Source organism: Brachyhypopomus gauderio, chromosome 1 (assembly GCF_052324685.1).
Source record: "Brachyhypopomus gauderio isolate BG-103 chromosome 1, BGAUD_0.2, whole genome shotgun sequence".
NCBI lineage: Eukaryota > Metazoa > Chordata > Actinopteri > Gymnotiformes > Hypopomidae > Brachyhypopomus > Brachyhypopomus gauderio.
This window is the reverse complement of record NC_135211.1, coordinates 10906312-10923869: the sequence shown is the minus strand read 5'-3', so window position 1 is coordinate 10923869 and position 17558 is coordinate 10906312. Positions and strand designations below refer to the sequence as shown.

The following is a 17558-nucleotide window of genomic DNA, read 5'->3' as shown; positions in this document are numbered from 1 at the left end:
CCCACGCTCTCACTCAGTGGTGAAAACCTGTGCAACCCTTTGCCCAGGGGCCCAGACTATCCTTAATCCGTCCTTGGTCTAGAGACAATTAAAATCGTAATTGGCGCTATAGGATCGTTAATGGCCGAACTGATCAAGTCCAACGTCTTGAAAGGAAGACATACCGCTTGGTAACCGGAGTGAGTGTTTCGGGGTAGCCGCGATGTGGGGAGCTCGGACACAGACGCTGGTGTTGACGCTCCGAATGTGCTCGTTAATTGTGAAATAACGAACATACCACACATGCGGCTACAGATGCTACATTTATACATAAACGAACATAACACACATGCGGCTACAGATGCTACATTTATACATAAACGAACATACCACACATTAGAGTCCTGCACCGGGTCGGGTACCCGCGGGTACGGGCAAATAGATGCTGAAACGGGTGGGTTTTACACATACCGAAATTTTACGGGTGGGTATGCGGGCGGGTAAGTTAAAATACGGGTGGGTAGCACGGGTAGCTCGTGAATAAGTGGTCATTTTTAGTAGGCTTTTATTTGCTACGTAATGAACATAGTGTTACCTTTTGCCTGATTAGCGCCTCCCGATGGTGGTGGCGAAGCTCAGGGGGATCTTATACCGGAGCTCCGTTAGCCAGAGCGGGCTGAACTTTACTCTTCACCCGTTCTGGGGTAATACCCAAACTTCGGTTCTTTTCCAGCGGAAACATGAGCAGAGTCTGGTTATAACGCAGTACCGGGCATTTATTGTAGCTTGCTTGGTGGTTACAAAGCTAAATGGATGGCCGTGTTAGAACAAGGAAAAACGACAAGAGTGAACTTAGTGTGCTGCTCCCGCCACAGCAGATACTACCACTGTGAACATATGTGATTTTATTTAGTTATTATACTGGCATTTGTTCCCTCTCGTTTTGTATTGTGTTATGGCACTGGTTGGCTACATACATTTTTTTCTTGCGTTTTACCAGTTGCTACTTTTAGCAACCTTAGCACAGCAACCGTAGATTTTATTTTGTGTTGTACTGACGTTTTTTCAGAGGCGCATTGAAAAAGAAAGTGCTCTATAGGAATACTTTCGATTTGTGTGATTTTTCACGGGCACGGGTGGGTAACGGGTAGAATATTAACGGGTCCGGGCGGGTACGGATTTAACTTTGAAATAGCCACGGGTTCGCGGGTGGGTACGGGTGCGTACTCTGCGGGTACGGGTGGGTACGGGTCTCAAAAAACGGACCCGTGCAGGACTCTGCCACACATGCGGCTACAGATGATGCATTTATACATAAACGAACATAACACACATGCGGCTACAGATGCTACATTTATACATAAACGAACATACCACACATGCGGCTACAGATGCTACATTTATACATAAACATCACATAAGCACCGTCACAGCCGTCACACACCGTTGTTAAATATTATCTTGTGTACAGAACAGAATGGAGCACACCAAAGATAATTGAAGATAATTTATCAAATTACAAAAAAGGAAAAAATGTCCAATGCAGACTTTTTCATTAGTGTATTTTACACTAATTAATATCAAACTACTTAGCATATTAAGTCCAGTCAGAAATATTTCACATCTGTAAAAGTTTGTTTTTACAGCTTTGACTCCAAGCATATGTCTTTGTTTGGAGAACCACATACTCTGATATTTCTAAAGTCCTCCGAGATCTCCAGTGGAGTTTTGCCTTTTGTTTCCGGTAGGATGAAGAAGAAGAAGACAGATGCAGCCAAACACACAAACGAGAAGAGGAGGAAAGTGAGGGACTTCAGCTCAGCCTGAGGAACACAAGACAGCAACATATCAGATTTTCAATGGCTGAGCTCTTCTGTACCACGTATAGCTACTACAGCAACCCATGTTTAATTATCTCTTAATTCCTGGGGTTTATGCCTGTGGTTTATCCCTGGGGTTTATCCAATGTATGAGTTTTTGATTGGCTGAACTTTTGTATGTCTGCACAGCTAAAATAATCCTGTTTTTTTTTTTACTTTGTTGCATAGTGATTTCCGTAGACATAACTGCATACAAGAAATATTCAAAAAGCATCGTATAATGATTATATGGAGTATGACGGAACCAATATAGCTATAATTATGAATTTTGGCTGCACTAAGTAAACTGCTTCATTGACACATCCCTTAATTAGGAGGATCCAAAACAATAAAAAGGAAAGATAATCAAATGTGCTGTTACTGTGGTTATGTAATAAACTTACTAGAAGGAAGGGGAAAATGAATCCAAATATGGAGGAGTTTGCCCATATAATAAATCCACTGAGCACAAATGCAGCGGACCGATATGACTGGACAAACATCTCGTGGCTCAGGGGTGGAGCTACACCAGCTGTCAAAGACATTCATGACACGTTTGTCCTTTTTGACATAATTGAAGTGAAGATATTCACACATTATCATCAGTGGATGGGGCTGAAGCAATGATTTGTCCACTTTGTCAAAAATTGTCCACTTACTTTAAAAATAGTCTAACAGCCAAGACGTGTTCACCTGATGTTTCTGTTATTAAACCATATGCAGTCTTTAAATAATGTCACACAGGCTTGGTGGTGGTGACGTACTGCATATTACACGAAGATTACACGATTTCACTTCAATGCTAAATGCTATAACACTATCCATCCTGGGCAACTGGAATCACAGACTGATGGATGATTGTTTCACTTTTAAATGTGGACTGTCCAAACTATTTTACATGAAATTAGATTATATAGTTTAATACCGTCTTTTGTATCAAGTATATGAAGATTTGGTCATGTATTATAACAATTTGGGTAAAATGGATTCTGGTTATTGCTACCAGCATGAGCCTTGCGGCTTCAGTGCTGAACTGATAACAGAAATACCAACCATGTCAAGGCTGATTGACTGCAGTTGTAAATTGTGCATGCATTTCACTGAACTGTGATATTTGTATATAATCTTACCTGGTCCTCCTCCATAAAAGATGATAAAAAGAAATATGTAGCCAACAGTGCTGTATGGAATCCAGGAAGCGTAGTTCTAGTGAGGCAAGAGAGTAAGAAATAGATCAAATAGATCAAAATTAGAGGCATGGATCTTTGTGGCACTATGAATCCTGGAGTCAATGTCTTAAACACAATTTTAGGTGCACTTGTCCACACTCTGACTCTTTTAGCCTAATTAATTTATACTGCAAGTTAAATTCTGGAGCTAAGCAACGAATTTAATATTTATTTCTCCCATATATCTAGTGTAAGTTACATTTTTTAAAATGTTCAGACATTTGTAAAATATTTGCAAAAAGGTTTTGGTCTGTCTCTCTACTACTGAAAGCTGTTTTGGTCACCTTTAGTTGAAGCGTGATGGTGATCAAAGCCATGAGGGCTGCCTTAGCACCAAAACATGCCCACAGAAGCACTCTCCTCCCTACCCGGTCAATCAGCAGACCCTGTGCACAAACATCTTACTCAGAATCAATATTTTTGTAATCTTTTTGTCTCCAAAACCTTTTATTGGTTTCCTTCTGTACTGTTGGTCAACACACACACACACACACACACACACACACACACACACTGTGCAAATTCTGGATTCTCTGAGAAATTATACTCACACACATGATGTTAGTGAGGATTTCTGACATCCCCACTCCCAGGGTGACATAACGGATCTTGTCCACTGGAATCCCTGCTTCCTGGAAGATGCTGAATGAGAACATGCTGATCTGTGGGAGCAGAGCATCATGGGAAAGAAGTAACATTACTCTTACAGGAATATTACGTATTGAAAACTAATATACGGTGCTTTTTGTTCTGAGTTTCATACATATACTAACTCATCACAGTGAATAACAGTGAGCAAGTGAGTGTGACCCTAACACTTTTAGGTTGAAAGTGGTACTATTGTCAACTAGCTGCACCACTCACAACTCATTTAGCATTGTTCTTAATATGATTGTATTGGTCTTGATATAGTTGTACTGTTCTTAATATGGTTAATTGCTATTGAAATTCAAAATGTAACATAAATATAACACAACCTGCATCACACTCAAAACCCAAGAGTTGCGTGCCATTTCAGACTCCCTGTATCATTCAGAGGTGACACTATGTTGCATTTAAAAAACAAAAATTATATAAGAGCGGGAATGTGGATGGAGAAGGATTTAATGGGTTGAATGCTGGATGTTGTATGCCAGAAGACAGTAACTGTGAACTGTGACATAACAGTCAGTAAATGATTACCACCACTACGACTATGACTGCTTAACTAAATACTGTAATATTTAATTTTTGCGGTTTACCCCTGAAATGCCACAGAATTGGATGCCTTCAATGAGGACCAGCAGAGTGAGGAGCTGCCAGCGTACACTCTTGTCCCTCAGCAGCTCCTGTAGAGTCTTACTCCGCTCTCCTTTCAGAGACGCCTGCTCCTCCAACATCTCCTCAATCTCCTTCTCATACTCTCCAGGTCCCCACAGACACTGCAGCGCTGCAACACACACACACACACACACACACACACACACACACACACACACACACACACACACACACACACACACACACACACACGCACAAACACACACGCACAAACACACGCACAAACACACACACACACACACACACACACACACTGGTGGTTAGAGACCTGGCCTTGTGACCAGATGGTTGTGGTTTCGATTGCCAGACCCCCCTAAACATTTAACAAACATTTATATAAACATTTAAAACAGGCATGGTAAAATTATGTATGTAGATTTGTACCTTTTCTACATTGATCAGTGTCCTCTTTCTCTATCAGTAAGTATCTTGGTGCTTCAGGGAAGAAAGGCAACGTTACCATCTGAATCAGGGAGAAAAATGCTGGAACACAGAGCAGAATATTCCAGAACTCCTCCCGGCCCAGGAGCTCACTGTGGGGGTAGCACATTAGATAGTGTTAAAGTTGAAACTAAACTCCACAGAGGGATAAACATAAACAGCATTATACTAACATTAACTAACATTATACTTCACCTCAGGCCCATGATCTGGCCCGTCAGCTTTCCAATGGCCATGAACGTAGCAACAGTAAGGGTCACGACCCCTCTGATCTCCTTGGGTGAGCTCTCTCCCAGGTAGAGAACATGGATGTTCCCACCTAACCCTAATCAAGATCCATTATTATTATTATTATTATTATTATTATTATTATTATTATTATTATTATTAGTAGTAGTAGTAGTAGTAGTAGTAGTAGTAGTATTAGTATTAGTATTTCCATTATTAAAGATTAAAGTTTTCACTATCTTAGATGATTATATCATAAAATCTGGGATATGAAAAGACTGCATCTGTAACGGGTGCGAGGGAGTCGAGGATGCAAAGACGAGGTGCATTCAAAGGCTACGATTATTAGGCTTGACGCTGGACACGCTCACGGCGTATCGTAACAGCAGTACACGCTCATGGCGTGCTGAAACAGTCTACTACACACAATGTCACATTAAAGACGAGCACCAAACGATACAAACACACACACTATATACACGTAGCCTAACAAGCACCGCGTGAAACACATTAGTGACAAGTGAACACACACACACCCAGCCACACCCACGGACGTACATCTAAAGACATGGACAACATTAACACACGCCCGAAGGGAGGGATTCGGGGCTGTAGCGTGACAGCATCATTTGTATTAGTGTTATTGAACAAGACTGTCTCTAGCTATGTCAGCTGTAAAGAGTTACCTGTGGCTAAACCAAACAGGAATCGAGACAGCATGATCATCTCAAACGAGTTTGCAGCTCTGCATGTGCACATGATGGCTGAAGCTACAATGTTGATCACATTGTTCCAGAGCATGGCCCTCTTTCTGTGAATAACGGAATTTATATTAGTTATAGTGTTTACTTATGCATAGAAGAAACAGGATGTTTCAGACAGTACTTCATCAGCTCTGCAAGTAAAGTGTCTGAAATGTTTCTCTGGAAACTGAGGTATTCTGCAATTTTTATTACTGAACTCTATTGTTATACTGTACAATTAGCTAGCAATTAACTAATAACCTTTGCAATACATTGAGATACAATGATTATAAGGCGCACAGTGTTATTCTGTTTGCCCCTTATAACTTACCCCTTTAACCTACTCATCATAACTGCTTTCACTTTTAAGCACTGATCAAGAAACATAGGAACTCTCACCTGCCCAGGTAGTTGGTGACCCACCGGACACTGATGGCACCAAAGAGTCCACCTAAAGCAAACGAGGACACCACAGCAGACCAGACCATTCTGGCTGAGTTCTCTCCTGGAGGGCCACCATACCGCTGTGTCCAGCTGCTGTTTATGAACGCCTTAATGAACTGTCAAAAGTAAAAAAAGTCCAAATGAAATGTATTTATATACTGCTTTTTACAGTAACAGCTGTCATAAAGTCCCCATTGAACTAACCAAAGGCAACTCCCTATGACAGTATGAGGAAGAAATTTTGAGAGGAACCAAGACTCTGAGGGGGACCTATTGTCCTCTGGTTGACACAGGACAGCACAAAGGAATCAAATAAGAAATTGCACAATAAGCAACAGAAGTCTTCTGGGTTTGTATGACTCCTAGTCTGGATTCGATGACTGCATGTTGTGACGATGGGGTCGTGGTGAAGGATGAGACACGGATCCCTCTTGTGGCGACAGACGTCACTTTTATTTTAGACAGATATTGCGCAACAGCGCACGAGAAACAGCAACACAACGCACACAACATGTAGACTGTAGACAACGACGAGCACAGGACACTGCGCGAGCGCACATTAAATAGACAGACCACATTAGCCCCATGTGATTACGAGACGATTCACAGTTGAGACAGATTATCACGTGACATAGGCCTCACCACGGAGTTTCACAGACGCAGACAAAGCACGTGGACCACGTATACACACGCCCAAAAGGGAGGGGCCTGGGTCCTCAACGTGACACATGTGTGACTGAAACCCATCTGGTGCTGGACCCGGAGTCATAAAGCATGACACAAGGAACTGAGTATGGCCTTCTGATATGTACCAATATACCTCTGTACCAATGTACCAATATGTACCAATATACCTCTCCTCCCTCCTCTGTACATGACCAAACCATCTCAATCTTGCTTCTCTAACTTTATCTCCAAAACATGCTACATGTGCTGATCCTCTAATAAACTCATTTCTGATCTTATCCTTCCTCGTCACTCCAAATGAGAATCTCAACATCTTCATCTCAGACACCTCCATCTCCCTCACCTGTCTCTTTGTCAGTGCCACTGTCTCCAGTCCATACAACATAGCAGGTCTCACTACTGTCCCATAGATCTTTCCTTTCATTCTAGCCGACACCCTTCTATCACAGATCACCCCAGACACTTTATGCCATCCACACCACCCTGCCTGCACTCTCTTCTTTACCTCTCTTTCACTTTCTCCATTACTCTGTAACCTCGACCCTAAGTAGGTAAACTCGTCAACCTTCACCAAATCAACTCCTTGTAACTGGACCTGCCCACCGTCTGCCCTCTCATTCACACACATGTACTCTGTTTTACTCATGCTCTCTTTCATTCCCCTGCTCTCCAAACCATATCTCCATCTTTCCAAGCTCACCTCCACCTGCTCTCTACTCTCACTACAGATCACATTGTCATCAGCAAACATCATAGTCCAAGGGGACTCCTGCCTAACCTCGTCCGTCAGTCTGTCCATGACAAATGCGAACAGGAAGGGACTCAGGGCTGATCCCTGATGTAGTCTTACCCCCACTTTAAATCCATCTGTCATTCCTACGCACATCTCACTCATGTCACACAGTTCGCATACATATCCTGCACTACCCTCACATACTTTTCTGCTACTCCTGACTTCCTCATACAATACCACAGCTCCTGTCTCGGTACTCTATCATAAGCTTTCTCTAAATCAACAAACACACAATGTAACTCCTGCTGTCCTTCCTTATACTTCTCCATTAACACTCTCAAAACAAACATAGCATCTGTGGTGCACTTAGCTGGCATGAAACCATACTGCTGCTCACAGATCTCTACCTCTCCTCTAAGCCTAGCTTCCACTACCAGAGGTGGGGACTCGAGTCACATGACTTGGACTCGAGTCAGACTCGAGTCATTAATATTAAGACTTTTGACTTGACTTGAAAAAATATTCAGAGACTTAGACTTGACTTGGACTTTTACACCAATAACTTGGGACTTGAATTGGACTTGAACCTGTTTACTTGCAAAGACTTGATTTTTTTTTACACCAAATCTAAATTTTAAAACGCATATTAATATTTATAAAGTGCGCCCCATTAATTTCATTTCCGTCCTTCTGACGCAGACCAGTCCTCTGCTTTTCCATACTCTGTACGTGTGTGTGCATGAGCTGCAGCACAACCAATCAAATGGGGGGTTGGCGAACGTAAATTTTTACCGGGCGGGGTGTAAAATGGACACAAATTAAGTATTATATCGCGATCGATCGATCGCCAGGGGTTGGTGCCAGAGCGAACTAGTAACTCATTGAATCATAGATGTGGATCAGAGGTAAATAAACTAGATTTTTTTCCGTCGTGAGAAATCGGACGTGTGGCGTGAGAGCGTGTGAAGACGGTCAAATGCATGTGTCTCACGCTCAATGCGTGAGAGTTGGCAACCCTGGGTTCTGTATCTGAACTCGGGGAAGAGAGCCTCTCTCTGTCACCATCATAATATCCAGTTCTATCTCAGCATGGATTGTGTATTTGAAGACATCTACGTCGAGAAAAAAATATATTGACAAAAGTGGAGCGAGTTTTCAGCTATGGGGACATCATTCATCGTGCACAAATGACATACAGACTTTTGGCCAGGAAATGCAATGCAGAATAGTTTACTGAAATGTCTAAAGTTGCAGATTCCTGTTAATTGTTCAGTTCTTATATTTGTTTGTCTTGTGTCACTCACACATGTTCTCCAAGAAACCAGATAAGAGAAGAGAGGGAAAATGCTGTTATGGTTCTTTGTATTGTACTGTGAAAATATCAGCACTTTTTATTTGAACATGGAGTTCTACTTATGACTTTTTCACAGAATATTTATTTCTGGAAAATTGTAGTTTAAAGTATGAATATTTTTGCAGCTAAGTTTAACAAATTGAACTGTGCAATAAAGAGGTGTAATTTTAATTTTTTTTAATACTTCGTGTTTTCAGTTGCACATGTTTTATCAAGATTTGAGGAGAATACAGATTTTAAAAAGAACGCATGTCTATTATTTACATTTAAAATATACCTGCAACATTGGTAAAAAAAAAAAAAAAAAAAAGACTCGAAAGGACTTCCAAGTTTCAGACTTGGGACTTGACTTGACTGATGCCTGTCTTGACTCGAGACTTGACTTGACTTGAGTGTCTTTGCTTGAGACTTGACTCGGGACTTGAGGTATAAAGACTTGGACTTACTTGAGACTTGCAAAACACTGACTTGGTCCCACCTCTGTCCACTACTCTTTCCCAGATTTTCAGGCTGTGACTGATCAACTTTATTCCCCTGTAATTACTACAGCTCTGAACGTCACCCTTATTGGCACCATTATGCTTCGTCTCCACTCCACAGGTATCTTCTGACCTTCCAAGATTCTGTTAAATAACCCAGACAAAAACTCCACTGCTGTCTCTCCCAAACATTTCCATGCCTCCACTGGAATATCATCTGGTCCAACTGCCTTACCACATTTCATTCTCCGAATTGCAGCCTTTACTTTCTCCTTGCTCACCTGGGGCACTTTCTGATTCACAACCTCTACCTCTTCTAACCTTCTTTCTGTCACGTTGAGGACCCCGGCCCCTCCCTTTTGGGCGTGTGTTTACGTTGTCCACGTGCATCGTCTGCGTCAGTAGATCTACATGGTTATGGTTATGTCGTGTGATAATCTGTCTCACCTGTGACTCGTCTTGTAATCACGTGGGGCTAATGTGGTTTGTCTATTTAATGTGCGCTCGCGCAGTGTCCTGTGCTCGTTGTTGTCTAGAGTTTACACGTTGCTGTGTGTGTGAAGTTGCTCGTGCGCTATTGCGCAATCTTTGTTTAATAAAACTGAAAGTGATGTCAGTCAAGAGGGATTCTGTGTCTCGTCCTTCGCCGACCCACGAACGTCACAGAACGACGAGCCGTGAAGAGACACCAACATGCCAGGCTACACCACCCGGCCTAAGAAGGCACATCGCCCCAGCAAGCGGCACCACCGCTCTTCTTCCTCCCCCCCGCGCCGCAAAGCCCCGCCGACTCTGGCGCAGCTTATGCAGGACCCAGTGTTCATACCTGCTGTGCGCGGCTCGGGAGACCTCCATACCTGAGTTGGCGGAAGAATACCGCCGGACAGCTGCGCGGGTGTGGGAGGAGAGGCACCCCTCTCCTTCCCGGGGACTCTCGCCCGTGCGTGTAAGCGTCCCCGAGTTCTACGGGTCAACACGGACGCCAGAGGGCGAGCCTGTGGAGGAGGGCTCCTCCACGGACCAAGAGGCCACACCGTCGGTCGAGGAGCTGGAAGAGGACCCGGTGTGTGCCTACCAGCTGGCCACAGCCCGGGGGCTCGAGAACAGGGACCCCGAGATGGCAGAAGCCCTCCGCCAGGGCGCGATGTGTATATGGAGGGAACAACACGCTCCTCTAGCCCGCGCCCTCTCGCCTCTGAGGGTGGGCTCGTGCGTCTTTGGTGCTACCGAGTCCACCCCAGAGAGCGAGTTCGGGGAGGAGGACTCCGAGGAGGAGGAGCAGGAAGACGAGGTGGAAGCCTACCCTCCGTCGCTATGCGACGCCTCCACCGTCGACTATGGTGGGAAGGAGGAGCAAGATGACGAGGTGGAAGCCTACCCTCTGTCGCTATGTGACGCCTCCACCGTTGACTACGGTGGGGAAGGGGAGGAAGCCTACTCCCCATCGGTGAGCGACGATACCACCATCGACAACGGTGAAGAGGAGGAGGAGGACTCAGAGGAAGAGGACTACCTCCCTCCGCCCGTAAGTCCCTCTCCCACTGTAGAGGACGGTGGGGAGGAGGAGGAGAACGGGGATTACCCTCCGTCCGAGGGCTCCTATACCGAGGAGGAAGAAAAGAGCCCTCCCCCCTCGGAACTGTCGGCCGGGAGGGAGAAAGGGAAGTGGACCCCGTCCTCCGATCACTCCGGAGGAGAGATGATGGACTGCTCCCGGGGTGGTAACCCGGAGCAGCCCATGAGTTGGAGCCGGGGCAGCGAGGCGACCGAAATGGAAGTGGACGCGCCCACTGTCGACTCCAGAGGGCGGTCGCAAAGCGAGGTGGGCGTACCATACGGCCAGCTGGGGGAAGAGTCCGCCAGCCGCGCTGCACCAGGCGCGTCCGCCAGCCGTGCTGCACCGGGCGGAGGCTTCGCAGCAAAGGCTGGAGGAGGACCGTTCGCTGCAGCACCTGCAGCTCCCGATCTCTCTCCCCTCATCGCTCTTCTCCTGGCGCGCAGCCTGGCGCCTGTTTCGTGTGTGTGTGTGCCAGTGTTTGTAAGTCTGCCCGTATGTTTACCAAACCCCCTCTTCCCGTTTGTGCCTATGTGTGTAAGCGTGCCTGTTTGTGTGTTTGTATCTGTTCCGTTGTGTTTGTCTAATGTCTTCTCCCCTGTATTCCCAGGGAGGGTGTTCTAGGCGGTCTGTGGCGGACGCTTCACAGAGGGTGGTCACCTCCCAGACGCAGGACTGAGCGTGTCGGACCCGCCCATCGTCGTGGATTGGGGCACTGGGCCCTGTTGGCACCCCGGGATGGGTAGTGCCCTTGGAGGGGGCGTCTGTCACGTTGAGGACCCCGGCCCCTCCCTTTTGGGCGTGTGTTTACGTTGTCCACGTGCATCGTCTGCGTCAGTGGATCTACGTGGTTATGGTTATGTCGTGTGATAATCTGTCTCACCTGTGACTCGTCTCATAATCACGTGGGGCTAATGTGGTTTGTCTATTTAATGTGCGCTCGCGCAGTGTCCTGTGCTCGTCGTTGTCTAGAGTCTACACGTTGCTGTGTGTGTGAAGTATATGTTGCTCGTGCGCTATTGCGCAATTTTTGTTTAATAAAACTGAAAGTGACGTCAGTCAAGAGGGATTCTGTGTCTCGTCCTTCGCCGACCCACGAACATCACACTTTCCCTTTCATTCTCTTAATTCATCAGTTCCTCAAAATACTCCTTCCACCTTTCCAAGACACTCTCCTCACCAGACAACACATTTCCATCTTTATCCTTTATCATGCTAACCTGCTGCACATCCTGCCCATCACGGTTTCTCTGTCTGGACAATCTGTACAGATCCTTTTCCCCTTCCTTAATGTCCAACATCACATGCAGCTTGCTATATGCCTTCTCTTTAGCTTCTGCCTCTGCTCTCTTTGCCTTACGACACATCTCCTTGTACCTCTGTCTACTTTCTTAATCTCGCTGAAAATCTCAATTCTTTTTAGCCAACCGCTTTCCTCTCAAACTTTCCTGAACTTCCTCATTCCACCACCACGACTCCTTGTCTATCTTCCTCTATCCTGAGGTCACACCAAGTACCTTCCTAGCCACATCCCTCACTGCATTTGAAGTCTCATCCCAGGTATCCAGAACACCACCACCATTACCCAGTACCTGCCTCACCTCATCCCTGAATTTTACACCACAGTCCTCATCCTTTAACTTCCACCACCTGATCTTATGTTTCACTCTCACTCTCTTCCTCTTCACCCCAAAACCATCCTACATATCACCATCCTATGCTGTTTAGCTACACTCTCCCCTGGTAACACCTTGCAATCACTAACCTCTTTCAGGTTTCGTCTCCCACAGAGGATATAGTCTACCTGTGTGCATCTTCCCCCACTCTTATACGTTACCCTGTGCTCTTCCTTTTTCTTTAACTACAGCCATCTTTATCCTTTTAGCAAAATCTACCACCATTTGTCCTTCCGTATTCCTTTCATTAACACCATATCTACCCAACACCTCCTCATCACCACTCTTCCCTCCACCAACATGTCCATTTAAATCCGCTTCAATAACCACGCTCTCTTCTTTAGGAACCTGCAAAACAACTTCAACTAACTCTCCAGAATTCCTCTTTCTCCTCCAAATCACAACCTACCTGAGGTGCATAAGGACTGATGACATTCATAATCACCCCATCAATCTCCAACTTTACACAGATAACCCTGTCACTTACTCTTTACCTCCACTACACTCTTACTAAACTCATCCTTCAGGATTACCCCTACTCCATTTCTCTTCCTGTCTACACCATGATAGATCCCGCATATCAGAGTATGATACAGTAATCTAAGATCATCATATATGTCTATATAAACTAATTTCTAGTTTAACCAGTTATTTATAAATGTCCTTCTCATTCTATTAAAACATATTTCTCAGCCTGAATAAAAACATTTCTTAGAATTTAACAGTGACAGAGTCCTCATTACAGGTTAAAACTGAGTGATTATCTCACCAGAGATGGGGAGCTAATCAGGGTAAGATGACTTCCAAGCTGGAAGGAACCTCCAAGCCCAAGAACGACAATAAAGAGCAGAGCCTTGCCCTGGACCTGCAGCAGTCAAACAAGACATTTATTAGCACAATCAGTCAGTTCATGTTACTTAGGGTGTTTACTTACATTAAGTTACATTAAGATTACATTTATTACTACAAATTGTCAGCTCCAAATCTAGCTCCACCCCCTCCTATGTATCGTGCTTTCATGTTCCCTTAGTTTCGTCTTCGCTTCGGTCTCCTTGTTTTTTTCTTCCCTCCTGTTATTCACGCCTTTTCTGTCTCCTCGCCCATTGTCTTGTCAGTTGGTTCTAGTCTTTATGTAATTGGTTTGGTTTCTGTGTGTTTCCGTCCTCTATTGTAAGTCTACTGTGGTTGTTTCATGTCATTAGCTTCATATGTGTGTTGCCTTCCCCAAGATACTCCTACTCTCGTGTTTATGTTAACTTTCATGTGATCTAGGTTTATTTGTAAGCTATCAGTCTGTAACAGTGTGGAGGTAGGGGGCGGACACTAGTGCTGGAGAGACCAGGGTTTATTGACACACACATTCCATTCCTAATCCATAAGGTTCAATATAACGGTCCACCCTTTGCAGATAGAACAGCTTCAACTCTTCTGGGAAGGCTGTCCACAATGTTTAGGACTATGTTTATGGGGTTTTTTGACCATTCTTCCAGAAGCGCATTTGTGAGGTCACATGTTGGACGAGAAGGCCTGGCTCTCAGTCTCCACTCTAATGCATCCCAAAGGTGTTCTATTGTGTTGAGGGGAGGACTCTGTGCAGGCCAGTCAAGTTCATTCACACCAGACTCTGCCATCCATGTCTTTATGGACCTTGCTTTGTGCACAGTCATGTTGGAAGAGGAAGGGGCCAGCTCCAAACTGTTCCCACAAAGTTGGGAGTATTGAAGTGTCCAAAATGTCTTGGTATGCTGAATCATTCAGAGTTCCTTTCACTGGAACTAAGGGGCAAAGGCCAGGTTCTGAAAAACAACCCCACACCATAATCCCCTCTCCACCAAACTTTACGCTTGGCACAATGCAGTCAGGCAAGTACCGTTCTCCTGGCAACTGCCAAACCCAGACTCATCCATCAGATTGCGAGATGGAGAAGCGCGATTTGTTACTCCAGAAAACGTGCCTCCACTGCTCTAAAATCCCGTGGCAGTGTGCTTTACACCACTGCATCCGATGCTTTGCATTGTACTTGGTGATGTATGGCTTGGATGCAGCTGCTTGACCATGGAAATCCATTCCATGAAGCTCTCTGCGCACTGTTCTTGAGCTAATCTGCAGAAAAGTGGTGACCTCTTCACACCATGCGCTTCAGCATCCGCTGATCCCACTCCGTCAGTTTACGTGTCCTACCACTTCGTGGCTGAGTTGCTGTGGTTCCCAAACACTTCAATTTTCTTATAATACAGCTGACAGTTGACTGTGGAATATTTAGGAGCAAGGAAATTTCACGACTGGATTTGTTGCACAGGTGGCATCCTATGACAGTTCCACACAAGAATTCACTGAGCTCCAGAGAGCGAACCATTCTTTCACAAATGGTTGTAAAAACAGTCTGCATGCCTAGGTGCTTAATTTTATACACCTGTGACCACAAAAGTGATTGGAACACCTGATTCTGATCATTTGGATCAGTGAGTGAATACTTATATTCATTATATAGTGTATATACCTATATAGTGTATATATAGTGTATATACCTGGATTCTGCCTTGTGACATTTTGTATATTGCCAAAACTTAGTAAGCATACTCAACATTTTTTGGATTGTAATTACATGTTGTCTTATGGTATTTCTGCTCCTGCTTGTTTCAATATTGGACCATTTTGTGACTCTTTGGATTATGTTTTTCTGGATCATCTGCTCTCTGTATTTGACCTCTTGTGTATTCTGATTAGGATCATTATAAAAGCCGTCCTGCATCTGCACACGTCTGTGCTCCCCGTCATGTCCCCAACATCACATAGAGCTTCTACAGCACATGCACTAACAACTCAAGTTTCAGTTAGTCAAAACACAGAATATTTTCTTACACAAAAAATCTTTAAATTTAAAAGAGTCAGTCTTTCAGAATAAAAAAATTAACAACTCAAAATGTCATGTCAAAATGTCCTCTGTTATTTGTAACCCAGACAAATCTGATGACTTACAGAGCTTCAATACTTTTCCTAGTCCCTCTCCACATTTAATGAACATATAAAGCCCCTCTAGGCCCTGGATCGAAACTACAGAAATTCTCCACAAGGTGCTACAGGCACTTTGGTGCAACGTAGACACATCCAGAGCAGCAGAAACTGGCATGTTTGCAGCCCCAAATTAGATCAGATTACCTTAATTGTATTAAGCAAACAGACCTAATCATCCCATAAATAAAACTGAAAAGGTACTGAGTAGGTGCCTGTGGACACGTAAGAAACTTCAAAAATTTCTATCATTTTTGTCATATTAAATTATATAAAACTCTTACCAGTTGTGTTAAAATGCTCTCCATGTCTGTCTGAATGAAAGCCTGTGTAACAGTGATGACTCAAGTTATCTATGGTTGTCTGTGTTAAACATTCATGGAAATAAGATTAATTTTTTACATGGGATTAAAATGTCACAACTTCATCCTATCAGTGGAACAGGACAATCACCGTGGAGTGTATATGGACACAGTGTTCATCTTCAACTATTACTAAACTACACTGTCTATGTCTCCTGGTAATATATGTACATATACACGTGTATTTTGTCTGGTGCATTACATTGTACACAATGTTTATTAAGAAACAGGAAGGGTAAGATAGTATACAAATTACACCACGTTTAAAACACATCTAACATTTAATGAGAGTGAGACAGACAGACAGACAGAGAGAGAAATTCAAAGTATTATCTTCCAGCTGATTTATCTTACATATTTAACCTCCCAACAGCCATGATAACAACACAAAATAATATTATAACATTGTAACAACATAACAATTACTATTACGATTTTTTGCAAAAGGCATGTTAGTCATATTTCTGGTAATAATATCACTTGTGGCGGTGGCGCCAGAGAGACGGACGAGACACGAGTCCGGTTGTTCGCTCACAGTCACTTTATTTTTAACAACAGGTATTGCGCAATCAGCGCACGATAAACACTCACACACAGCACACAACGTGCAGACTGTAGACAACGACGAGCACAGGACACTGCGCGAGCGCACATTAAATAGACAAACCACATTAGCCCCACGTGATCACGAGATGATTCACAGGTGAGACTTATTAATCACACGACAAAACCCTAACCACGGATATCCACTGACGCAGACAAAGCACGTGGACAACGTTGACACACGCCCAAAAGGGAGGGGCTGGGGTCCTCAATGTGACAGACGCCCCCTCCAAGGGCACTACCTGTCCCGGGGTGCCAACAGGACCGAGTGCCCCGAACCCACGATGATGGGCGGATCCGACGCGCTCAGTCCTGCGTCTGGGAGGTGACTGCCCTTGGCGAAGCGCCCGTTACAAATTGCCTAGCACACCCTCCCTGGGAAGACGGGGGAAAAGACGTTAGACACACTGAACGGAACATTCACAAACACACACACAGGCATGCTTACACATAGTGGCACAAGAGCGAAAAATGGGTTAGGTACACAAAGGGGAAGACTGACAAACACTGGAACACACACACACACGACATGGGCGCCAGGCTTCGCGCCAGGAGGAGAGCGAGTAGGGGAGAGAGATCTGGTGCTGCTGGCGCTGCGTTGGGCAGTCCCCCTCCTGCCTTCGCTGCGAACCCTCCACTGGGTGCAGCGCGGCGGGTGGACGCGCCAGGTGCAGCGCGGCGGGCGGACGTGCCCGGTGCAGCGCGGCTGTCGTACGCGCCCGGTGCAGCACGGCTGTCGTACGCGCCCGGTGCAGCACGGCTGTCGTATGCGCCAGGTGCAGCGCGAGGGAGCTCCTCCGCCGTGTCCATATTCTCCTCCTCACCCTCCAGGATCCCCTCCATGGACTCCGCCG

At 44.9% G+C, this 17558-nt stretch overlaps 1 protein-coding gene across 2 annotated transcripts; it reads right to left on the bottom strand.

Moving 5' to 3' along the window:
* Window positions 1-289: 289 nt before the first annotated feature.
* Window positions 290-16069, bottom strand: LOC143495317 (solute carrier family 2, facilitated glucose transporter member 9-like). 2 transcript variants are annotated; one of them, XM_076992519.1, is made up of 12 exons: window positions 16024-16069; window positions 13497-13592; window positions 6199-6359; window positions 5743-5867; window positions 5024-5153; window positions 4772-4920; window positions 4309-4496; window positions 3619-3729; window positions 3352-3453; window positions 2969-3044; window positions 2243-2370; window positions 290-1802 (listed from the first exon to the last, which is right to left on the bottom strand). In XM_076992519.1, exons 1-12 carry the CDS (start codon window positions 16045-16047, stop codon window positions 1620-1622), a joined length of 1473 nt encoding a protein of 490 aa, XP_076848634.1. In that variant the 5' UTR covers window positions 16048-16069; the 3' UTR covers window positions 290-1619. The 2 variants fall into 2 exon arrangements, with proteins under 2 accessions (XP_076848634.1, XP_076848643.1); XM_076992528.1 differs by lacking the exon at window positions 3352-3453.
* Between the last annotated feature and the right edge of the window lie 1489 nt (window positions 16070-17558).

Excerpts from the sequence above, each read along its gene's own strand:
- LOC143495317 (XM_076992519.1), bottom strand. The coding sequence starts at position 16,047 with ATGGAGAGCATTTTAACACAACTG. Across the intron at positions 5,154-5,742 it reads CCTGTTTGGTTTAGCCACAG|GGTTAGGTGGGAACATCCAT; the intron begins GTAACTCTTTAC and ends GATCTTGATTAG. Across the intron at positions 4,497-4,771 it reads CACTGATCAATGTAGAAAAG|CGCTGCAGTGTCTGTGGGGA; the intron begins GTACAAATCTAC and ends TGTGTGTTGCAG.